Source organism: Hylobates moloch, unplaced genomic scaffold (genome assembly GCF_009828535.3).
Source record: "Hylobates moloch isolate HMO894 unplaced genomic scaffold, HMol_V3 SCAFFOLD_14, whole genome shotgun sequence".
In the NCBI taxonomy this organism is placed as follows: Eukaryota; Metazoa; Chordata; class Mammalia; order Primates; family Hylobatidae; genus Hylobates; species Hylobates moloch.
The window spans coordinates 93,821,891-93,848,054 of record NW_026652289.1 but is presented as its reverse complement, the minus strand read 5'-3'; the positions used below and the strand labels follow the sequence as shown (position 1 = coordinate 93,848,054).

Below are 26,164 nucleotides of genomic sequence, written 5' to 3'. Positions count from 1 at the left end.
CTAAAACTTAAAGTACAATAATAAAAAATAAAAATAAAAAAATACAAAGAGTTCTCAATTATGGTGACAAGTGAAAAAAAAAGAAAAAAATTAAAATGACTATTTAAAACTTTTAAGTAAAAAATGTTTCATTTACTTATAAAATTTAAATGTAATAGAAGGAGAGTGTGGGATACTTATATTTGTGAACAGAGAATGTGGGTGTTTTTTTTTTTTTTTCTTTAAGACTGGAAAATACTTCTCTAATCTACCCCTCTAACTCATGGAATAGAAGGAGGCAGGGAGGAGTGTGAGTGAAAAATGAAGAAAAGCTCAAATTTGATACCTAATGCAGTGGTTTAAGGTATTTTTTTCCTCATTATGCCTTAGTCTTTCCCTCTATAGTAAAAGGGAAGAAGCCCTTTGACTCCACAGTTATTAACTTTTAAAGGAGATAGAAGGACATGCCTTTGAAAATTGGGTATACTAGAAAACATATTTAAAGCCTGTTTCCAACGAGAAATGAAATAAAATATTTAATGTCTGTTTGCAAAGAATAAGAAAACTTGTACATTTCCTAAGTAGGTTTTGACTTTTCCTCTTTAAGCAAAAAATAGAATTTACTTGCAGCATAAGGGTAAACTTAGGATCAAGAATTATGTTTGCTGCATAATACCTAGCAGATTTTTAGACCTTTTAGGAGCTTTTCATGTTTCATTGTGGCATAATGGAAAGAATATCAACTGTACAGTCAGAAAAATCTGAGTTCAAAATCCAACTTAAACTTCTACTGCTGGCCAAGAGTAATCCCACTACAACCTATCTTTCCCATTGATTCTAGAACACTTGACTAACCCTATCAACCAACCTGACCTAACTGTAAAGCAGACTCCAGACTTTTTTTTTCAATTGAAATGGATATTCATGAATATAGATAATATCCTGGACTATAACACAAATCCTAAAAAATTAAAAATAATTGAAATCATACAAAGTGTATTCTCTAATCGAATAGGTATTAAATTAGGAATCAATAACAAAAATTCTGGAAAATCCCCAAATACTTGGAAGTTAAGTGGCACACTTCTAAATAACCCATGGGTCAAAGGGGAAGTTTCAAATGAAATTGGAAATTATTTTGAACCGATTGAAAATGAAGATACAACATGTCAAAATTTGTGGGATGCAGCTACAGCTACGTCCTTCTCAGCAGTGCTTAGAAGGAAATTTATAGTATTAAATGTTTATATTGAAAAAGCAGAAAAACCTCAAATCAATAATCCAAGTTTCAAACTTAAAACAGTAGGAAAAAAAGCTAATTAAACCCAAATCAAGCAAAAAGGAAAGGATAAATAGAATAAATCAATACAATTGATAAAAAGAAAACAAAAGGGAACAAAAAGCTTGTTCTTTGAAATGATCAATAAAATTGATAAATCTCTACTTAGATTTATCAAGAAAAAATAGAAAACTATAGACCTTACAGGCATTAAAGGTAGAAGAAGGGAATCCTATAATCACTGCTTATAGATTCCACAGGTTAGATGAACCAAACCAATTCTTGAAAGAGACAAACTGCCAAACTCACTCAAGAAAAAAGTTAACATAAATGTTTCTATATCTGTTTTAAAAAATGAATTTTAAGCATAAAGTTTCCAAAAATTAAAAAGTCCAGGCTCTGATGGTTTCCCTGATTAATTCTACCAAACATTTGGGAAAGAAATAATAAAAATCTGTAAATACAAAAATTGCAAGTCTTCAAGAAAACTGGAGATAACACTTCCCAACTCATTTTAGGAGGGTAGCATTACCCTGATACTACAACTACAGAAACACAGCACAAGAAAACTATGGCCCAATATACCTCACAAACAGAAATGCAAAAATTCTCAACAAAGTATTAGCAAATCAAATGCAAAAACATAAAAATGATAATAAATAACCAAGCAAAGTCTATCCCAGGAATGCAAGATTGGTCCCAAATTAGAAAATACAATTAGAGAAATGTATTTTAACATATAAACATACTAAAGAAGAAAAACCACATATATGCATAAAAAATGATAAAGTTCAAATTCCATTCATTGCATGTTTTTCAACAGACTCTCAGCAAACTAGGAACATAAGGGAACTTTCTTAATCTCATAATGGGTAGCATGTGCGCACATGCACATGAACATGCACACACAACTTAAACCTAGCATACTTAATGGTGAAGGTTTAAATTCCCTCCCTCCGTGATTGAGAACAAGGAAAGGATGTCTGTTCTTATACATCTATCCAATATTCAAGTCCTGGCCAATTCAACTGATCAAGAAAAACAAATAAAAAGCATACTTATTGAAAACGAAGAAATAAAACGTTGTCTATTCAGGGATGATGTGATTGTCTATATAGAAAATCCCAAGGAATCTAGCAAAATGTTCACAGAACAAATAAGTGAGTTTAGCAAATTCACAGGATACAAGGTCACTTTATAAAATAAATCACATTTTATAAAGAGATGGTCCCCAGCTTACAATAGTTTTTTTTTTTTAATTTTATTATTGTTATACTTCAAGTTTTAGGGTACATGTGCACAATGTGCAGGTTTGTTACTTATGTATACATGTGCCATGTTGGTGTGCTGCACCCATTAACTCGTCATTTAGCATTAGGTATATCTCCTAATGCTATCCCTCCCCCCTCCCCCCACCCCACAACAGTCCCCGGGATGTGATGTTCCCTTTCCTGTGTCCATGTGTTCTCATTGTTCAATTCCCACCTATGAGTGAGAACATGCGGTCTTTGGTTTTTTGTCCTTGCGATATTTTGCTGAGAATGATGGTTTCCAGTCGCATCCATGTCCCTACAAAGGACATGAACTCATCATTTTTTATGGCTGCATATTATTCCATGGTGTATATGTGCCACATTTTCTTAATCCAGTCTATTGTTGTTGGACATTTGGGTTGGTTCCAAGTCTTTGCTATTGTGAATAGTGCCGCAATAAACATACGTGTGCATGTGTCTTTATAGCTTACAATAGTTTGACTTGTAATTTTTCTACTTTACAATAGTGCAAAAGTGACAGCATTCAGTAGGAACTGTACTTTGAATTTTGATCTTTTTCCAGGCTAGATATGCTGTAAGATGCTCACTCATGATGCTAGACAGTGGCAGCAAGCCGCAGCTCCCAGTTAGCCAGGAAATCAGGGGGGTAAACATCCTATACTCTACAGTGTATTGTGTTGCTAGATGGTTTTGTCCAACTATAGGCTAATGTAAGTGTTCTGAGCACGTTTAAGGTAGGCTAGACTAAGCTATGATGTTTGGTAGGTTATGTGTATGCGCACTTTAGACTTAAGTTTCTTTCAATTTACAGTGTGTTCATCAGGAATTAACTACAGTTAAGTGGAGGAGCATATGTACTAGCAATGAACATTTGGAAATAAAAAATTTTTAAAAACAGTCACAAGCATGGTAGATACATCTGGCATGTAGCGGATGCACAATAAATATTTATTGAATGAGTAAGTATGCAATTGGACTTTCAAATGTATTCTATTTTTGTTTTTCAATACACTTACATTTCAAGATATGTTCTTCTAGGTATTATTAACATGGTCTTATATCCTTGACAGTATAACAATTATTCATGGACAATAGCAGTGTAGAATAAGCTGTATAGCTAGAAGCAGCCAAACAGGCTTAAAACATTATATTGAATAATCTACCTTAATTTTGATTGAATTCCCTTTACCTGTGGTATTGAAATCGGTACTGTATCCTTCTTGTAAGATAAACTTCTACAAAAACGTTAGCTTCATGTACCTCTGTCATATGTTACATGCTCTGTACACTTGGGGTAATTAACATTTATCATTAAAATTTAAAAATTATATCTGCACAATGTTAGTGACCTTAATTACACTGAACTTACTCACCTTTCAATGCAAATGAAGAGGGACAAATCTCAAGACTAACATTTCTGAAAACGGCAATCTCCAAATTAGTAACCAGGTCCCCCCAAATTAGTATTATACACCTATTTCTAACCCTAATTTTAGAATGAAAATCACAGACAAGTGGTAACTAGTGAGACAAGAGGTGTCTAGTCAGACAAGATACCTCTTTGGTGAAGTCAATACATACTGGTTATTTGTGATTAATTTTAGTTTGTTGCATTATTACATTCCTAAACTGTAGTTTTTTAATAGCTGGAGCAATGTTGTATGTTAGTGGGTGAAGTGGGAAAGTTTATTTGAGACACCAAAAGGGAAACATAGCCTTCATTTTAAAGCATTTAGTAATGAAACTATTTTTATCTAACTATTCAAACAGACAAATGGGCTCTAAATATATAAATTTGTTGTCTTTGCTTTGCTTTACTCATTTCTTTCTCCCCTCCCCTCCCCTCTTCTTTCCTTTTCTTTTCTTTTTAGACAGAGTCTCGCTCTGTCGCCTAGGCTGGAGTGCATTGGTGTGGTCTTGGCTCACTGAAACCTCCACTGCCCAAGTTCAAGCGATTCTCATGCCTCAGACTGCTGAGTAGCTGGGATTACAGGCATGCACCACCATGCCTGGCTAATTTTTGTATTTTTAGTAGAGGGTTTCTCTATGTTGGCCAGGCTGGTCTCAAACCCCTGGCCTCAAGTGATCTGCCCACTTTGGCCTCCCACAGTGCTGGAATTACAGGTGTGAACCACTGTGCCTAACCCTAAATATATAAATTTTTAAAAAGTAAGCTAAGAGCTTTAAAAAACTTCTAAATATATGACTGGCTCATCTCTTGACATAGAAAGAACCATTACTTTATGTATTAAAATTGTAGTCAAAGCAAAAATTTTTATAACTACCAAAATACTTATTTGGCCAATGACCTAAAATCAGAAGACTGATAGGAATACAAAAGATTTATTGAAAAAAAAAGATTGATTGCACTATATTCCTAGATCGAAAGAAAATGGAGTTTGTCATTATTCTAGCATGGACTGGAAAATTAGACTACAAATATGGATGCAGCAGAAGTGTTTCTAAGATGAAAGTTTAAATCAATAAACATTTACATCAAAAAGAAGCTAGATCTGAAACAAACAACCTAAAGTTACACCTCAAGTACTAGAGAAATAAGAACAAAGCCCAAGGCTAGCAGAAAGCAGGAAATAATAAAAATCAGAGCAGAAATAAATGAAATATAGACTATAAAAACAATAAAGATGATCAATGAAACCAAAAGTTGGTTTTTATAAAGATAAACAAAATGGACATATCTTTAGCTCAACTAAGAAAAAAAGAGAGAAGACTCAAATAAGAAAAATCAGAAACAAAAGAAGAGACATTACAACTGCTTCTACAGAAACAAAGTATCATACAAGAAGACTACCGTGAACAATTGTATGCCAATGATTTGAATTATCTACAAGAAATGGATAAATTCCTGGGCACATACAACCTTCCAAGACTGAATCATGAAGAAATAGAAAATCCAAACAGACCAATAACACATTAGGAAATTGAATCCATAATAAAAAGTCACCCATCAAGGAAAAGCCGAGGACCTGTTGGCTTCACTGCTGAATTCTACCAAATATTAAAAGAAGGACTAATACCAGTCCTTCTCAAACTCCTCAAAAATTTGAAGAACAGTGAATACTTCCAAAGCCAGACAAGAGCACTACAAGAAAAAAGAAACTACAGGCTGATATCCCTGATGAACACAGATGTAAAAATCCTCAACGAAATACTAGCAAACCAAATTCAACTAAAAGGGTCATTCACCATGACCAAGTGGGATTTATCCCAGGGATACAAGGATCATTCAACAAATGCAAATCTGTAAATGTGATACACCACATTAGCAAAATGAAAGACAAAAAACATGATCATCTCAACAGATATAGAAAATGCATTTGACAAAATTCAACATCCTTTCATAACAAAGCTCTCAACAAATTGAGGTACAGAAGAAGTGAACCTCAATATAATAAAGGCCATATGCAACAAACTGACAGCATATAATAGAATTAATGACTAGATAATGAAAAAAATCAGTCAACTACCTGGTTTCTTGCTATGGTGCTTATGTGTTATTCAGATTAACTATTTTCAATAGCTGCTTCAAGTGGTGCTGGCTGGGGTTGATCTTATGGCTGAGTACACCTTTTGGCTAAGCTGAACGAGCAAGCTCACGAAGGCTTCTCTTACCTGGCCTGGGCCTTGGTGTTGACTGGGGTACTTCAGTTATTTCCCTTCTTTCCTTGGTGTTAATGACTGGAGTACTTCAATTATTCCTTCTCTTCCCCATGTGGCCTTTCTTTCCTTGTAGTGTCTCCAGGGACTTGCCACATGGTCCTTCTCTCCAGCAGGATAGCCTAGATTTCTGAAGATGCCATCTTCCAGCTTTAAATATCTCTGTGCATTGATTTTATCTTAATTTACTTTTGGAATAGCTTCTTAATTCCCATTGTTCAAATAAACTGAGGTGTCCAAGCTTAAATTTGGAAAACATTTTTAACTTTCAAAAATAGTTTCCAAAAATAACAAAGACTTCTATTTTTTAAATACAAACAACATGTTTTCAGGGAAATGTGTCTTGGAAGAAAAAAAGAAATTATTTTCCCTAAGATTACAAAACATTAGGCCACTTGGTTCAGCCAGGGTATTTGCTTCCTCTCTCCTTCCCTCCCTCCTTTCCCTCCCTTCCTTCATCCATTCTTTCCTCCCTTCCTCCATTTCTCACTCCCTCCCTCCCTTCTTTCATTCCCTTTTATCTCCCTCCCTGCTTCCTTCCCTTCTTGCCTTCTCCTTCCCTTCCATTTCCCTCCCTTCCTTCCTCCCTCCCTTCTTTTTTTCTTCCCTTCTTCCTTTCTTTCTTTCCTTCTTCCCTTCCCTCTGGACAAAGTGCATGAAAATCAGAATATATTGTGCATTGAAGTATTAAAAATTTCTCTAGAGTTGCCTAAAATATTTGTGAAATATTTGCTTGAGAAACGGGAAGGGCAAAAATGTTACAATAGCAAATATTTAATAACACAAAAAGAGACAGGAATATATATCACTGTGACTGTGAAAAAATCCTCTATAATAAATGATAAGAATATTAGGTAATCTCTGAGAATATAATCAATATAGATTTCCTTTAATTTTGGTTTTAGAATCCATTTTACTTGGACCTAAGAATCCTTGAAGGCAACAAACTATTTTTCAGAATCAGGGTGGTTATAAAATTTCAAAATATATGATCAATTAAAATATAAATAATAATCATCAACAATTAGAAAAATTGATTCAATAATTTAGATTCTATTTGCAGCATTGCCAAATATGTATATTTGTTTTTAAAAGTTGACATTGATAATAAAATTATAAACATTAAGGTCTTAGTTCTTCAAGGTTAAAGAAATAGTCTTAAAATTGTTTGAATTTTTATTTAATTTACAGCAAAGAACCAGGTGCAATCAACACTTTCACATAGGACAAACATAAAGTATTTCTTGAGCTAACAGCCTTCACTTTTAAAAGTAAAACCAGAACTTTTATTCATCTTTCTTTCTGCTTCAGAAATTAACAGCTGCTCATTAAATATTCATTGATGCTTGTTATAATCGTACTGTATTTCACTAAATAAATGTTTATAACACATTTAACTACAAAATAGATATCACGTCTAAGTTTAACTTATATTCATACTAAAATGTAGTATTAATTTTTCAAAGATTTTTATGATAGGCCTAGAGAGGAAGGTAAAATATGTAGACGGCATATCTTCCTATAAACTTAGTGCATATCTAAAATACTCTTGAAGTATTCTCTACTGTTTTCTATTCCCAACTTCAGCCAGCAAAGTATTTTCCCTATCATAAATGATCTCAGGGAAAAGATGAGAAAAGCCGAACGTGCCAACAGTAAAACACGGTCCCAGAGTGATAATAAAATCGAAGGCTGTAAGATCCTTTGTGAAGAGTTTAGAATGACTTCAAGCTATACCTCATCGGCCCTGTAGGTTAGATAATCTTATGGGAATTATCTATAGCACCCCGATTCTTAGCCAAAGGTAGAAAGGGAATGTCTCAATATTTATAGAAGTTGCTTTTGTTCTAATGGGGTGGACTGATCTGATATAAAGGCTCACAGGGTTTTAAAGAAAATTGCATTGATGAAGATTCCACCAGCATGGACTAAAAGAAACACAGCAGTATGAAAAAAAATAGAGGTACGTAGGCCCCTGATTTTCTACAGGTCTTTTCTTCATAAGTCTTTTTTTCTTACCTCCTCTTCTACAAACAAAAAGACTGTTGTATAAGTTATCAATTGCTTTGTAATAAACCAACCCAAAACTTAATTACCTAAATCGACCATTTAAAAATTTCTCATTTCTGTGTACTGGCTGGTGGTTCTTCAGCTCCAAATGGTGTTACCTGGGGTCACTTATGTGGTTGCATGCAGACAGTGGCTAAACTGAGTTAGAAGGTTCAAGATCTCTTTAACTTGTCTGGGGCCTTGGTGCTTTCTATGCACTGAAATTCATATGTTGAAGCCCTAAACCTCAGTATGCTAGATTTGGAGGTGAGGACTTTGGGAAGTAATTTGGTTCCAAGAAGCCATGAGGTTGAAGACCCTCCATGATGAGATTGGTGCCCTTATAAGGGGACAAAAATACCAGAGTGCTCTCTCTCTCCATCATGTGAGGATATAGCAGGAAGATGGCTGTCTGCAAACCAGGAAGGGAGCGCCCACTAAACACCCAACCATGCTGACACCCTGATCTTGGATTTCCATATTTTCCATCTCCAGAAATGTAAGATATAAATTTCTGTTGTTTAAGTCCCTCAGTCTATGATATTTTTTGTTACAGTAGCTCCAACTGACTAAGGCAGTGCTATTGACTGGGACGTCTCAGTTCTTCCTTAGGTGGCCCTTCTCTCCACTCTCACTACACTGTATTTTCAGGTTCCACACTCTCATTTTTTTAAAGAAAAAAAAGTCACTCAATCTATGATATTTCTGTTATAGTATCCCAAACTGACTAAGGCAGTGCTATTGACTGAGGCATCTCAGTTCTTCCCTAGGTGGCCTTTTCATGTGGTGTCTCTAGGGACTCACCATGTCCCTAGAGATACGGATATCTCTAGAAGGATATCCTGGAATTCTAATATGAAGGTTCAGGAGAGTGAAAGTGAAAACTGCCAGACCTTACTTTTACCTCATTTTATTGGTCAAAGTGAGTTAGAAGGCCAATCCAGATTAAAAGGAAAAGGAAATGGACTCTACCCTCTGAAGAGAGGAGTCCAAGGAAGGGAAGGAATTGTTTGAGGGGCATCTTCGAAAACTATCACAGTCTGCCCCCTGGCCAGAGTTCTTGTCTCACTAACATGCAAAAATATACTTACTCTGTACCCTAGGAGTCTCATTCCATTATGGCATAAGTTTAAGTTCAGAATCTTATTGTCTAAACCATGTCCAGATATAATAAACTTCCTCAGTTACTGTTTTTCAAGTGAAGATGCTTGAGAGTAGCTTGTCCCAGTTAAGGTTTTCTAGGATGGAACACCACACAGAGACTATCATTCAAAAAAGGAGACAAGGAAACAGGAAGCATAAAACTAAAATCGTTTTCAGGGTCCCCCTACACCAAAGAAAGAGGCTATTCCTTGATTGTGGTTCAGTTCATCCCTCTGGTAGTGGTTTCCTAATCCATTGCTCTCCTTGCTTCATGGCTCCTCCCTCTGGGATTTTGGCTCCATCTTCCATGTATTTTTCCTTTTCTATAAAAAAATGACAAGTACTAGGTTGGAAAATTTCCTCTAAATTCTGCTTTCAAACTGAACAGTTTCTTCTTTAGTTCACTCAGTAAGTCTTTCTGTACATTATGAGAAGCAGCCATAATAAGTTAATCAGTACTTTCAACATACACCTGGAAATCTCCTTAAGACATCTACAAGCTATGAAGTTTCATTTTCTGTTCCATATTAAGACAAGCAAAATTATTGCCAAGCATTCTGTCAATGCATATCTCAATACTCCATTTCTTTCAATAATTCAATAATTTATTTACTGCCTTCCCATCCTCCAGTAAGAGTTTGTTCACTATTCTTCAAGGCTTAGCTGGCAGCTTCTTGCCACATGTATTATAGTGTGCTTAAGCAACACAATTTATTCTTATATAGTTCTGTAGAAGTCCAACACAAAAATCTCACTGATTTAAAATCAAGATGTTAGCTGAACTGCATTCCTTTCTGGACACTCTGGAAAGAATCTGTTTCTTTGCTTTTTCCAGCTTCCAGAGGCTACTTGGGGCTTGTGGTTCCTATCACTCACCTGTAAAGCCATCAATAGCAGGTTGAGTCCTTCTCATTTCCCATCATTCTGACATCCTCTCATGTATCCGTCTTCCATTTTTAAGGACTCATGCTTATATTGAGCCTACCTAGATAATTCAGGATAATCTGTACATTTCAAAGTGCTTAACTTAATGACAGAGGCAAAGTCCTTTTTACCATGTAAGGTTTAACCTTTTGTTATGGTAACACCCCACTCCTGATACCAATTTCTGTTATCTATTGCTGAATAACGAACTACTCCAAAATGTCATGAGCTGAAAAAAAACTGATTTGGGATTTCTCAAAATTCTGTTTAAACTCTTTGATTTTTTGCTTCCCATGTGCATTAAGGTAACTTTGGCAGCTACATTCAGCTGGACTTCAGTCACCAGACATGGGAAGGGTATGAACTCAAGCACAGTGTCCTTCTGCAGTTGAAGCAGACTCTGAAGGAGCTGACAGTTGGAGGCTGCTGACCTCATTCCTTGCAACTGGGAGGTCAGTCCTTTCTTGAACGTGAATCAGGCAGTGTAACTCTTTGCTTATTACAATCCACCCTTTGCTCCACATAGATCTATGTCTCCCTGTATGTTTAGGGAGCAGTTCCTAAAGGAATCAAGAAATCTCTTTTCTTGACCCCTCAGAAATTTAGAAGATGGAGATTAGTGGGACAAATTACAGTGCTTGCTGCTGCAGTGGGGCTTGGGAATGCAATAGAAGATGGAAGTAAACAGACCCAACTACAGTGCCTGCTACTTTAGTCAGGCTCAGGAATGCCATCAATAGTTGTCACATCCCCTCAACCTCCACTATCAATTCTAGATTTCCCTCAGCCTCTGCTACCACCTCTGCTGCTCCTCGTGGTTTATCTGGCATAACTCAGACCCACATTCCTTGAGAGGCCTGAGTTCTAGGCCATCATGCCCTTTTGAGGATGGGTTGCCACACCTACACATTACAGTCTCAATTTGGTAGGTTTATCACTTGGGCACCACATTTATTACTTCCGCCCAGATTGTGTAACCAGGATTCCAATCTCCTCTTGATTAGGGTCAACTGATCTTGACTCCTTTTATTGGCTGCTGCTCCCTGGACACAAGGAAGCCAAAGTATCCAAGTTGCTGCAGCTTATGTTTTTCAGTGAGATTTTTTATATATCTCCCGGCAAAAGTGTGTCCCCTTGCGGGACCAAGACCCTTCACTGCAGAGTTCAGAGTTATGAAGAGGTGCAAAGTACCATATGGGTCATTAGGGGAGGCACCTCTTCTTCCACTCTCTTTGCATCTACCCCTAGGAATAAATGGGTTCCAAGACCCATCTATTCTTCATATTGCGGCACATGCTATATAAGGATAATTGATCCAATATATACTCTGTATCTTGAGTATGGCATCCTATCCTTGTGGAACTTGCCTATGAACTGGTGTTCAGCTGTACCTTCAGCAGGTTGTTCCAATGTTCTATCAAGCTGACAGATTCCAAGTGGTGAAAAAAGTGATATTATTAGTGTATCCTGCGGATATAGGTCCACTCCTGCACTTGCTTTTCCATAACATAGGTTTCCCGATCTGATATGATATAATGTGAGATCGCATGCTGGTCAATACAATACTAAGTAAACTCAAATGGTGATACTGACTGAGGCTCTGCAAACAGGAAAAGCAAACTCCTATCTGGAAATTGTGTCTATTTCTATGACAAGGAAATGCTGGTCCTTCCAGGATGGAAGGGGCCCAATGTAACCAACTTGATCTTGAAGAATGGTATTATATCAGGTGTGCAGTATTGTCTCTGTTGCTTGTAGGTTGGACATTCAACAGCAGCAGCAGCTAAGGCAGCCTTGTTAAGTTGAAACTCAAGCTACTGAACCTATGCTTAGTCTTCATCCTTTCCACAGTGGACACTCCATTCATGTGCCCACTGTGCTAGCACTGGGTGGTGAATAACTGAAGCAGGATGGATGATGTCAACTAGGCAATGTGTTTAGTTTGCTTTATTGTTTAGTGACTCTTCAGTACTGAATGCTCTCTGGTGAGCACTGCACGTAATACAGACCTTCACAGTTCATGTACATACTTGACACAAGTATGTCCATTCACATGCCTCTATCCTAGACTTTGTGCTTGATCTTCCAGTATTTATTCTTAAGGACAAATACCAGTTTGGCTGCTTGGATTATTAAATTCTAGATGAGATTTGTATGCAACCAAAGAAGCCCTCTTTCTACAGAGCATTAGTGGCACTTGGCCATTCAATTCTCTTATTCTTAAATTTACTATTTCCTTCATGAGTCTCAAATACCTGATATACTGCACTTGCTGGTACATTCTCTTCCATGGGTAAATCTTCTCATTTTACTACTAATAAAAGTTACCACCTTGAGCCATGGGCTTTTGTTCCATGTGCCACATGTGATGGGATTCTCATTGGCAGCTTAGATCACCCCTGCTAACAATTACCACAGGTTGAGTCCTCTAAAGACGAATGCTGAGATGGAGTTTGGGGTGTAAGATGTTTATTAGAAAGTGTCACCTGTCAGGGGAAGGGGCAGAAGCAGGATTGGGCAGAAGAAATTAAGTTGTAATAGAGGGAGCTCTGGGGAAGGTTTTGCCTGACAGTGTAATAAATGAGGCTGAAGTAGCAAGGCCTTACATCTCCACTGAGGGCTGCTCTGAGATCTAAGACGAGGGTAACCTCAGGTGAAGCTTTTTCTATAGCTGTTGCAGATGAAGTGCTGATACTGGTGGATTTCTGTTCTCCACACTCCCTGCAGCTAATTAGCAAGTCCTTCCTAGAAGGGGGATATAGGCAGCACATTTTCATATCTACCACAATGTCTAACCTATCTTCAAATACTGGCTCTACCTTAAAAATACATGCAGGATCTTGTCATTCTGTACCACTCGCCCATGATCACAACCCCTGTCCAGGCAAATATCATCTCTCAAATGGACTACTGAAATAGCATTCTAATTGACCTTCCTATTTTATTTCTTACTTTCTTGCAGTCTATTTTTCATAAAGAAGCCAAATAATCCTTTAAAAATGTAAGTCAAATCTTGTCACTCATTTGCTTAAATTCTCTGATGGCTTCCTATCTCATCACTCAGAGTAAAACCTTAACATCTTACCATGGCTCCACCCCACTATTACTCCGTATGATCTCATCTTCTATCATTTTTTCCCTCCCACATACTGTTCCAAACTAGTGTCCTTGTTATTCCTCAAACATACTAAGTATACTGCTGCCTCAGTACCTTTGTGTGTGTGTGTGTGTATATATATATACATATATACACACACATATACACACACATATTGTTCCCTATAATTAAAACATTATTCACTTAATTATTTGCATGGTTCACTCTCTCTCCTTTCATTTAGGTCTCTGCTCAATTTTACCTTATCACAGGCTTTTCCATCTGACCATGCTATTTAAACTGGCACCCCTTTCTTGCACCAGTCACTATCAGTTCCTTACTCTGCTTTATTTTCTTCTTAGCACTTACTACCTTGGCATGCTATAGCCATCACCTAGACAATAATTTGACACATAGTATGCACTCAAAATTTTTTAGAATGGATGAATGAATGAATCCTGAAACCCTGAAACTTCCTTTTGCTGACTTTTTATTTATGTATTTATTTATTTTTTGAGATGGAGTCTCGCTCTGTTGCCCAGGCTGGAGTGCAATGGCACCATCTTGGCTCACTACAACTTCTGTCTCCTAGGTTCTAAGTGATTCTCCTGCTTCAGTCTCCCGAGTAGCTGGGATTACAGGCACATGCCATCACACCTGGCTAATTTTTGTATTTTTAGTAGAGACAGAGTTTCACCATGTTAGCCAGGCTGGTCTCAAACTCCTGACCTCAGGTGATCCACCTGCCTTGGCCTCCCAAAGTGCTGGGATTACAGGCATGAGCCACCGCGCCTGGCCTGCTGACTTCTTAATGCTCTCTTTTTTGCTTTTGGTTTCCTTCTCCATTTTACTGGAAAACATCTTCAGTATTCTCCTAAGCATCTTTATCTCAAGAACATATGAGAGGTAATACCTTTGAGACCTTGTATGTCTTTATACTATATTCATACTTGATTGATTATATGACTAAAAATAGAATCCAAATAGAAAACTATTTTCACTTAAAGTTGTAAAGGCATCACCCCATGTCTTCTAGTTTCCAATGCTGTTTTTAAGAAGTCCTTTAATATCCTGATTATTGGTCGATATACAACCTATTTCTTCTGTTTGAAATCTTTTAGTATTTCCTATCCATAGTGTTCTGAAATTCCTTGACGATAAGCCTTAATGTACATCTTTTTTTTTACTCTAATGACTTAATGTCCTCAATTTTAGAAATCACAAATTTTTTTCCACGCCTTTCCCATTCTGTTACTCCTATTATTCAAATGAAGGACCTCTTAGATTGGCCCTTAATCTTAAGTTTTTTTCCTCCTATTTTCTTTGACTTTCTGAGAGATCTCTTCAAGTGAAAATAAACAAACTTCAAGCTGGGGTCAGAAATGACCTTTTGAAAGAAAGCCAAAATAAGGCCTCGTTGTTGGATTAGCTAGTAATAGTGGCAGAATTGCTGAATAAAGAGTGAGGTCATAGTAAATTAATCAGCTAAGTGCTGGTATAAACATTACAGCACAGGTCAGTGAATTTTCTCCATCAAACAAAATATTCTGTAATATATAATTAGATAAATATGAATCACTATAACATATAAAACAAGACTATAGTTGTCAGTGCCTTAAGGGAATACAAAAAATGTCATAATTAAAAATAATTCAGGCTGGGCATTGTGGCTCAGGCCTGTTAATCCCAGCACTTTGGGAAGCCAAGGCAGGATCACTTGAGGTCAGGAGTTTGAGATGAGGCTGGCCAAACATGGCAAAACCCCATCTCTACTAAAAATACAAAAATTAGCTGGGTGTGGTGGCACATGCCTGTGATCCCAGCTACTCGGGGGGCTGAGGCATAAGAATTGCTTGAACTTGGGAGGTGGAGGTTGTAGTAAGCTGAGATCACACCACTGCACTCCAGCCTGGGAGACAAGAGCGAGACTGTCTCAAAAATAAACAAATAATAATTTGGGGAGAAGCGCTTTGGCTCATCTCTGCAATCCAGCTAGAAACTCAATTTCATGATGATGATATGCAGTGTATATAGAGCTTAATATACAGTGTATGAATAGACTTTGATTCCATCTACTTAATGCTCATTATTTTTTGTAAACCTAAGTAGTTGGTATGCAAATAATCTCCAACCTTCTCCTTTACAACCAAGGGTAATAGCTGTTACAAGCTCTATTGCCTTTCCCCTTAAGGTTTTTTAATTAAATATAATGTAACATGTAGCCTATGGTTGCATTTACAACTTTTAACTAAGATTGGCCTTAGGTATTTGGAATTCAGAATTTTCTATTCTTATGCTATATTTTATCTTCAACTCATATTTAATTTTTATTTCAGCAATCACTTTTTAAATTTCTGAGATCTTTTTATTGCTTGTTCTTTTTCACACTCTCCTATTCTTGTTTTGTGAATACAATACTCTTATTTTGAAGAGTTTCTTTTTGTTGCCATTATTCTCCGTTTGTCTATTTCCTTTGGATTTTCTCCCCCCCTTTTCCCCTTTTTTATTTGAAGGATTTCACCAAGTGTCTAGTGATGTTTGGCTCTTATGTATGGGTGGTGATTTTTGGCTGGTGGCCTTCAACGTAGGGTCAGTGTTTGGCTAAAGTTTTCACTAGGGTCTTTTAATTGTCAGTATTTGGAGATAGAAAGTTGCTATAATTAATGCTTCCAGTAACATGGAAGACAAAAAAATATACCTAATGCATTCATGGTACTTGGTGATATTTCGAGGCTCTTAGGTACCTTATCTATTGTACTTAATAACAGTCAGCTTATTCTTTCAAAATAAAATGTAAGAAACAGACAAGCTCAAAATTAAGGCAATGGGTATGGAAATGGAACTGAAATGAAATACATAACCTAGGATATGCAGAACTGGAAAATAAAATTGTTTCTCATCAAATAAAATGTGATCATTAAAAACAGCCTAGTACAAAGACCAAATCAAGGGATTGCCATTAACATGGCCTCAAAGAAAAGAACAAATAAAAGGTGTGGCCATTTACTCCTTTTTAAGACTTCTGAAGGGATTTAGGGGGACCTTCAGGATGAACCAAAGGGCTCCTAGAAAGATTAGAGGAATGAGATGCTTGATATGCTTAAGATATACATGTTTCTACAAATGAAGTCATGAGTACTTTGAGAATCTCCAGCTGACCTAGTTAGTCATTGCTTCTCTAAATCTCTCCTGCTTCGGCCTTCCAGACCTTTGTTACCCCAGTAATTCTCACATTGGGGTAAACCTTAATTTCTTTATTAAACTTCTTTATTCATGTAACTTGTAACAATGCTGCTTTTCTAACTAAATCCAGACTAAAACACCTGACTTCCCTAGAAAAAGAGACCCTAAAGGAAATACATCCATTACTTTATTAAAGGTACAATCCAGGCTGGTAAGAGCGAGGAAGAAAGGAAGTGAGGCTGGCAATAATGGGAGGCAAATGCAAACTGATAAATTACTGTGTAGCACTTGCTGCTGTTTCATGAAAAGCCATGAAGAGACACTGCCAATCATGTGGTAAGTACACTTGCTTGGCCAAAGAGTACACTTCTGGACAGGCAAGATGAAAAACAGTGTCTCTATACAGTCCATCAGAAGAAGAGCAATTTACCCAGCAGCTTCTTCTAGTCCATTGATCCAAGTTTTTCAGACAGTTAACTTCACAAACCTACCAGACTACATCACCTAGCCCTTTTAACAGTCATTGTGGCATGGGGTTTTTAAAGCCCAGAAGTGTTGTTATAGGCCAGGGATTCTGAACATATGGCTAATTGATCTCAAGCAGAGGAATCATACAAACCTGCTGGTAATCTGTTACTATATGAGGTGGTAGCTAAGGCAAAGCAAGTGGTCAAGAGCTCAAGAAACATGAGACTGAGAATCTTCTAAGGTACTTGAAGAAGATGATCTGATAATGCATCTGAAGATGAGATATCTATAGCCACAATAAATAGCCATAAAACATTGGTGGCATAATAGACATTCCTTGCTCACATATTTGGAATCAGGTAGGTGTCAGTTAGATGACTCTGCTGATCTTGGCTGGAATCATCGATATATCTTGGGTTTGGTTGGCCATCAGCCAATCTAGACAAGATTCAGTGAGGGTGACCAGGGCAACCTGGCTCTGTTCCATGGAGTCTCATGCTCCAGCAGGCTAACTCAGCCATGCATATTCTTATGTCAACAGCAGAAGCACAAGTGTAAGTAAAAATGCACTAAATCTCTGAATGCAGATGACCCAGAATCACAGTGGGGGGAGTACTTCAAAGGAACCTGAAAAATGACCATGAATACAGGCAAGAATAAAGAATTAGGGCCACTGTTACATCTATCACATCAAAAAAAAAAAAAAAAAAAGAAACCAAGACAAGTATAGTCAATTCATTGTTCTAACAGGTATTACTAACTTCTTTTGAAAAGAACCTGAGATTTTATCTGGACTTAGCTGTAAATTAGGCTCTTATGAAGTACGTGGGTCATCTTTCTTATGCCAGCTGAGAGATGGAGGCAAATGAGTGATAGAATTGTTCTCTATCTCTCGCTTTTTTTTTCTTTTCCCTCTGAACTGTTATGTTTAGTTGGTTTGTAAAGCCAGTTAAATGCAATAGATTTTGGCTCAGGGAAGTCCAAATTTAGCCTAGAGAAACCCAACTTTGGCCCTGCTTAAATCAATTCAAGCCTTCCTCTATTCCCAGGGCCAAGTTCTAAACATTAAAAAAAAATCTATTTTAATTCCATTCTTTTAGAATAACTGCTAAAATAAGCAAGCCAGTTAGTTTATTTGGCTAAGACTGTAAGACTAATAATGTTCAAGCCTTATATAATCCACATTCCTTTTTATGAATAGCATAATATAATGGTGACCTTACTGAACCAAACCAAATCAGAAGTTTCAGATTCTAGAACAGGCTCTGCTACTAACTAGGTGTATGATCTATCAATAATTTACTTACCTCTTTAATTCTCAGTTGCCCCATGTATATTAATAGGAATTGCTCTTAATTACAATACTCCGAATGTCCTATTTCCATGGGATGTTAATAAGTGCTACATATTCAAGTAAGTTTAAGATATATCAGCTTAAATAAAGTTCAAAATGTTTATTTCAGGACTTTTCAGAACCTTTAAAATGTTTTGCCTTCTGAATCCCTGGGAGGGAAACAACGTAATGTACAGCAAACTAATTTCACCAAGAACTCTTTCTTGCATAAAACATCATGTGTCCCACTGTATATACTTCAGGAAATGTGCTATTATTTCACCCAAACAGGTGAATTTATCAGAGTCCCCAAAAGAAATAGAAGGCTATTTCAAATGGGAATATTTGAGAAGAGTGTAATAAAACAACTACAGTATTTACAAATGTATGAGCAGGGTTTAGGTAAAGCAACAAGTGGTAGTGAACTAGCCTGGAGCTAGTAATAACTGTAAGCTGTTACCAGCCCTAAGTGAAAAGGGGTAAAGGGAGGGAGCAGGAACTAAACCTAGTGAGGTAACTGGGATAACTGCTTGGGAACACAAGGGATAGGATTCCTGATAAGGTACTATTTAGTAGAGGAACACAGCCAACTGATGATGACATGGCAGGAAAGGAGCCAGGGAAATAAATAACACCATTTCATTTTCCTCTCAACTTCTAATCTCCCACTGGTGCTTCCCATTTGTTGAACCCAACCAAAAGCAAGAGAGCAAAGGAACCTACCTCATAGAGGAGGGAGCAGAATAGAAAAGAGCAGACAGAAGCTATTCACCACAGTAGGGCTCTATTCACAAGCAACTAGGTCTAGGTAAATAAATGATGTCATCAGGACTCAGTCTTTTTCTCTCCACTCTGCTTTCCTTTGCTGACTTCATTCTAAGTCAGGCTTTTTTCACCTGGCAGCAGAGATGGCCACTAGCAGCTAGGCTTCAAGTATTATTAGTTCACAATTCCAAATAAAATAAAAAGAGTAAACATATATATAACACTTACTATATTTCAGGTACTGCTGAAAGCCCCTTAGATATTAACTCAGTTATTCCTATAAGGTAGTTGCTCAGTATTGCCTGCTTTGTACAAATGGAAGAAAATGACATGGTTGATAAGCAGAAAGGCTGAGATTTAGATTCAGGTAGTCTAGCTCCAGAGTCTCTGCTTTTAACAAACTTAGGACTTAAAGAAACAGTCCTAGATACCGGAACTCTAATTCTAGTTCTGCCTATGTTTGCTACTAACCTCAAGAAAAATCACTTATGACCTATTTTTCAGCCAGCAGATTGTAACCCCATTTACTTCTAAAGGTGGTCATGAGTACAGGTGAAAAGACATAAAGATGTTGAAATAAATAGCTAATTACATCTAATTGAATATGTTATATCTAATCACAGAGACATAACAGACTATATTAAAATGTAGCAATGAAACTGAGGTTTCACTGAGCAAATAACTTCTGAAACAAGTTTTTCAATCAACAGTATCTCTGAAAAATTCCCCTAGATACAATTTCCTTCCTTTTAAGAAATACAAAGTGATATATACGAAACTGGAATTTTTTCAAATCGTCTTACAGGCATTATATATGATTATTTCTTAAGAAAAAACAAAGCACAAATATAAGTTTATTAATGTTAGCAAAATAAAAAGACATAAGTGGCTTGTTAAAAACTAATGTGTAAGTTTTCCTGTTTCCTTATCTCCAGAGCATTTGGCATTCTTTATCAACTGGTACATAAAAGAATAGAAAAATAAAAGATTGTCATATTGCCCTCTGTATTTCTCTTTTAATATATCAGTATGGTAGTCTACCAGAAAGTAGTAAATGGCTTCAATTGTAGAAAGGAAAGTATCTGGCTTTCCTTTTTGATGGCGCCAAAAGCAAGTTTTTCTTGTTTTCAACTCAACTTGTAACAACCCTGTCAAAAAAAAAAAAAAAAAAAAAAAGAAAGAAAGGAAGAAAAAATATAAATATTTCTTCTTAACCACAGGCTTGGTACAATAATAATGATTTCTCTTAATTATTCTAAGAATTTTTTTTTTAAAGACTGCAGATAACTTCGTTCAATCCCAGTTTGAAACAAGGTATTTTCTTAAACACCTCAAGGTATATACAGAAGCAACATAAAACAAATAATAAAATCTTATACATGACAGTTAACACTGAGCCTTAGACCAATGAATTAAAAGTAGTTAACATTTAAGATATTCATGTCTTCCAATCTTCTATGTATCAGCATCTTCAAAAATCTGAATCTCTGACAGGACTACATTCACCAATTTTCAGAAGGGTTTCATTTCCTTGACAAACTGACTTTTTTGTTTGTTAGAGATGAGGTCTCACTCTGTCACCCAGGCTAGACTGCAGCAGTGTGATTACAGCTCACTGTTACCTCAAATTCTGGACTCAGTGATCCTCCCATCTCAGTCTCCCAAATAGCTGGGACTACATGCGCACACCACCATATCCAGCTAAGATTTTTTTTACTTTTATTTTTTTTTAGAGATAGCGTCTTGCTATGTTACCCAGGCTGGTCTCAAAATCCTGGGCTCAAGTGATCCTCCTGCCTTGGCCTCTCAAAGTGCTGGGATTATAGGCATGAGCTACAGTGCCCAGTCTAAACTAACTTTTAAAATATTATTCTGAAATTCACTGAAAGATAGGCAGCTTAATGTTCCTTAATACTGGTCAAAGTTTACTTCTTGATTATCACTTTCAGGCTATATTCATGAACAGAGTATCCTAAAGCTGTGGTTTCTTTTGTTTGCTTGTTTGTTTTAGCTCCGTCACATGTATGCTGCAGAGCTCAATAACACAGTCAGGTAGAATGCCTTGCTCTTGTACATTTAAAGAGGGAATAATTAATGCAGTCACAGAACAGTACTCTCATTTGTTATAACTCAGCTGTCATCATACAAACCCAGAATGCTTTTAGCTCCTTGGTCCAGTAATTGGACTCATACTGTATTTATTTTTTTGTTTTTGCAAATTTTATTTTAAAGTGTGAAATAAAAGAGAGAAGGTAGCATCAAAATTGGCCCAATGACCAACTGGAATTTCTAAGTCACTAATGATTTCCTACTGTCACATCCCACTTTTACTCAATGTAAAATGTAGCAGAGACAAGAAATAAATAATAAAAGAAATACAAAAATATTCAGAGATATGGAGGATCAAATGACTAACCGGAGTTCGAGGAAGAGAGAACAAAGAGAATGGAAGAGAGGGAGCGGTTAAAGAGATAATGCCTATGACTTTTCCAGAAATTGTTTTAAACTATAAAAAGCCACAGATACATGAAACATCCTGTGTCTCAAGCAGGATAAATACAAACAAATCAGTGCCTAGTTCTATTACTTATTTATGTAACTGAAAAACACCAAAGATAAAGAGAAGATTTTAAAAGAAGCCATGGAGAAGGGACAGATCATATACAAAGAAAAGGTAATTAGAATGACCAAAGACAGAATATTGAAGACACCAGAATAATATCTTCCAAGCATCAAACTAACAAACAAACAACAACAAAAAAAAACAGAACTGGCAACCTAAAATTGTGAATGCAGCAGTACAACCTACCAAGAAAAAAGTGACAAACATTTAATAGACAAATGAAAACTGAACATATGCCAATAAGAGACCAAATTAAAGGAATTCCTAAAGGATGTATTTGATAAAACACCGAGTAAAGAAAATGGTAAACATCTATACAAATCCAGATAAATGTTGCCCATATAAAACAAAAACAATAATAATATCTATTTTGTAGACTGACAATAAAGGACAGAAAAAAATAATGATATTAACAATAACAATGTGAACCAGGAGGAGGCTGAAGGAAGCTTCAGCATATGAAGTCCATACAATGTAAAAAAGGAGAGTTAAACATTGTTTGGCTTTGAACTTTTTAAGTGATACGGGCAATTCTCTAAAATAACTGAAATAGGAATAAAAATAGAATAAGAAAAAACCTCAGTCAAAAAAAGAAACAAAAGTTATAAAAAAGGACAAATAGAAATAAAAATTAAGATGGTAGGAAGTAGATCCAATTATTTCAATACTCACAGCAATTGTAAATAAACTAAACTTACTATTTAAAAGATATAGATTATCAGATTAAAACATGAGAAAGATGACCCCTACAATTAAAGAATTGGGCTTCAATTAAATATTGCATTAGAGGTCTTATTTAACATAGTAATAAAGAACAATAAATTAATTAGATGGATAAGAACTGGAAAGAAATGCAATTGGCATTACTTACACAGAAAATACAAAAAAATCTCAGGCAAATCATTAGCCATATAGTACCTTGCAGAAGAGAAGGATTCAAACAAGACACAAACATAGTGATAAATTCCACACTAAAAAATTTTTTTCCTCAAAAGAAAAGAAATTAAAAAGATGAACCACAAACTGCAAGAAGATATTCTGCAACATTATCTATATTCTAGAATATACAAAGAATTTCTACAAATCAATTAAGATAAAACACTAGAAAAATGGGCATAGATATTTCACAGAATAGAACACATATATGGCCAAATAAACAAACAATGTAATTATCAATCCTATTAGTAATTAGAGAAAAGTAAATGAAGATGACAATGAGACACCATTTTAAAATACTAAATTGGCAAAAATCAGACATTTGATAATACCAAGGTAGGAGAGATTATGGATCAATGGAGGGAGCTCTTATACATTAATGATGGAAATATTCCTTTGTATGTCCACTTTGAAAAACAATTTGGCATTATCCTGTAAAGGTGAATATTCTTATACTCAACAACTCAGCAATGTGGCTCCTAGGGATGTTTCCTAGAGGAGCTTGTACTTGCACAAGAATGTGTGTAGTAGCATTATTTGTAAAAGGAAAAACTAGAAATAACCAAAGTGTTTCATTAGCAGGAAACCAGATTAACTGTAGTATATTCACAGATATTATTCAGCAGTGAAATAGAATAAACTATAGCTACAGGATATGACAATATAGATAAACGCTAGAAACAAAATGTGACTTTAGAAAGAAAGTCCCAAGAAAACAACACACAGGTCAAAATAAAGCAAAACTAAATTATATATAGTTTATGAAAACATATATATAACACTATAATCTAAAAAAGCATAATTCAGGAAAATAACTGTCAGGGGAAGAAGGGGAATGGCACGAGGGAAAACACAGGTAAATGGAAGTTAGAAATACTGGTGCTTGAGTTCTTAATTGTTCATTATATCATTATGCTTTATAACTTAATGTTACATATATATGTGTGCAAGTGTGTGTGCATATATTATTTCATAAGTATCACAATTTATTCAAAAATATAAAACAGTTAAAAACAAACAAACAAAACCTCTTTGCTTATTTAGTGAAGGAATTGGAGCTTGAAGTCATGTCCCAGCCCAATTCTTTCCATTAGACTTAAAATACAATCTAATCATGTCAATGACAACCTTAAAAATTTTTTAATGATGCCACAGCACCATGGATAAAAGAACAAATGCCCAGGCATGCTGAATAAAATAAGACATTCATAATTTGAACTTCTCCAGTCTCTTTTACCATTCTATGTATGCATTCTAGACAACATTAAATATTTCAGTTTCTTGAATGCAAAATTTTTTTATACACTAGTATTTCTAACAATCAGTAACTTTATAATAAAATTATAGTAAAAATCATAAACATTTTTTCTTGAGGTGAGATTTTGCTCTGTTGTCCAGGCTGGAGTTCAGTGGCATGATCATAGCTCACCGCATCCTTGAACTCCTGGGCTTAAGCAATCCTCCTGCCTCAGTCTCCCAAGTACCTAAGACTACAGGTGCACACTACCACACCTTTGTAATTACTTTATTTTTTGTTGAGATGTAGGCCTTGCTATGTTGCCTAGACTAGTCTAGAACTCGTGTGTTCAGGTGATACTCCCACCTTCATCTCCCAAAGTGCCGGAATTATAGGAATGAGCCACTACACCTGGCTTAAAACTAGTAAAATATTTTAGCAGTAGAAACTTAAAGTAGATAATTACAAATGGCTTTTCCTTCCAAAAGTGCTGCCTCAGTTTCTTCAATTGCAAAGTGAGGGTGACATCCTTTACCTCATATATTTGATGTGAGGACTGAATAAGGTAGTACAGGACACAGCACTCACTCACTGACAGGGAGTGTAGTTTAGGCAACGCTTATAATGTGAACAAAGTTATCACTTTAAAAGTTGTATCAATACAGTCAAACTGAAGGGAAAGAGCTGGCTAATTTTTATAACAAATTACAGTATAATGCCATTTAAATATAATTTGGACTCCCACCCAACAAAAAGAAACAATGTCTCCCCCTACAGTCTGCCAAGGCTTCCCATGATAAATCTTTAAGAATGTTGTATCATTCTTTACCTGTAGGTTTAGGTTTACCTTTTATGATTAAATTAGGCACTCTGCCTTCAAGTGTTTTATTTTGACATTGGTAGAACACACAGAGCTATTTTTCTGTAAAAATTTGGCAAAACTGTAAGGTTGTACATTGTTAAGAGGATTCTTAACCTCAGCATTCATAGTAAGATAATGGAAACATAATTTCCAATACACCTGAGGGTTTAATTGAGGTATAGACTCAGTTTGTTCAGATTACTCCCATGAAATGACAAAAAGTTTTAAAGCCTAAAGCCAATAATTTATAAAAACCATGGATTGTTTCTTATGGAAGTAACTTAATGATGGAAATATTCCTTTGTATGTTCACTTTGAAAAACAATTTGGCATTATCCTGTAAAGGTGAATATTCTTATACTCAACAACTCAGCAATGTGGCTCCTAGGGATGTTTCCTAGAGGAGCTTGTACTTGCACAAGAATGTATATATTTCACATATACAGAGGTTATAGATATGTATAGAGCCCTAATTGTTTCCTGTGGTGCAATGAGAAGCCACAAAGGACAGGGGTTGAAGTAGGTCATGCAGAAAACTTGCCTCTAGAAATCTGTTCCTTTTATGATTTTAAAGAGATTAAGAAGCCCCTTTAAAAATTTTTGATCTAGCACAGAACTGAAATATATGATACTTTCCATGTGAATTGGGAAGGAATAACAAAAATCTTTTGTACAAATCTGATTTTAGGCAAGCCAAATTCGGACACTCTGAAAAGAGATTTTGAATAATACCACAATAATTCCTTTTATAGTTTTGTCAAGGGTTTTTACTTATGTTTTTTCATTTGATCTTTTCAATTACCATATAAGGTAACCATAAAGAAAAATGGCTCAGAAAAATCTTCAAACTGGCAAGTAACCTGCTGTAAACACCCACAGGAATGTGGCAGGCAGTGTTCCCTTTCTCTCTTTCAAAGAGCACAGCCTTAGGGCTTAGGCGTTTGTCTTTCTATCAAATATCGGCAACAAAATTTCTTAAAGATCTTATGCTCCGTAGTACCTGCCCTTCACTCTCTCCCACACACATAAGACACAAAGCGCACACAATTAGACTTTCAAAGCAACTTTACTAATGTGTATGAAGATCTCAGATGCATAAACTATATAAATTAAGCTAGTTAAATCTAGTGTTGTCACTCACTTCAGCTTGGAATTAATGAACACCAATCAGACTCCAAAAAGTGTCAAAATGTTCTTTTGTAGATAATGCACATTTTTAACACTAGCCTGAGAGAAGCTCTCCCAATTTGAAACAAACTGTTTTAGCTACTGCCTAATATCAACTGAATAGCTTTCTTGCCTTCTAATCATACATGGACAAGTAAAGTAAGTTT

General features: G+C 35.9%; 1 protein-coding gene across 7 annotated transcripts in view; it reads right to left on the bottom strand.

Moving 5' to 3' along the window:
• Nucleotides 1–7,369: 7,369 nt before the first annotated feature.
• Nucleotides 7,370–26,164, bottom strand: part of DTWD1 (DTW domain containing 1) — a 35,335-nt gene continuing 16,540 nt past the window's right edge. For 5 of the 7 annotated variants that reach the window (XM_032176331.2, XM_032176330.2, XM_058427646.1 and 2 more), the window contains exon 5: nt 17,833–20,320. In XM_032176331.2, the coding sequence (XP_032032222.1) occupies nt 20,073–20,320 (248 nt within the window). In that variant the 3' untranslated portion in view covers nt 17,833–20,072. Of the gene's footprint in view, nt 9,726–17,832; nt 20,321–26,164 lie in introns of those variants that run through there. The other 2 variants (XM_032176333.2, XM_032176334.2) reach the window with 2 other exon arrangements.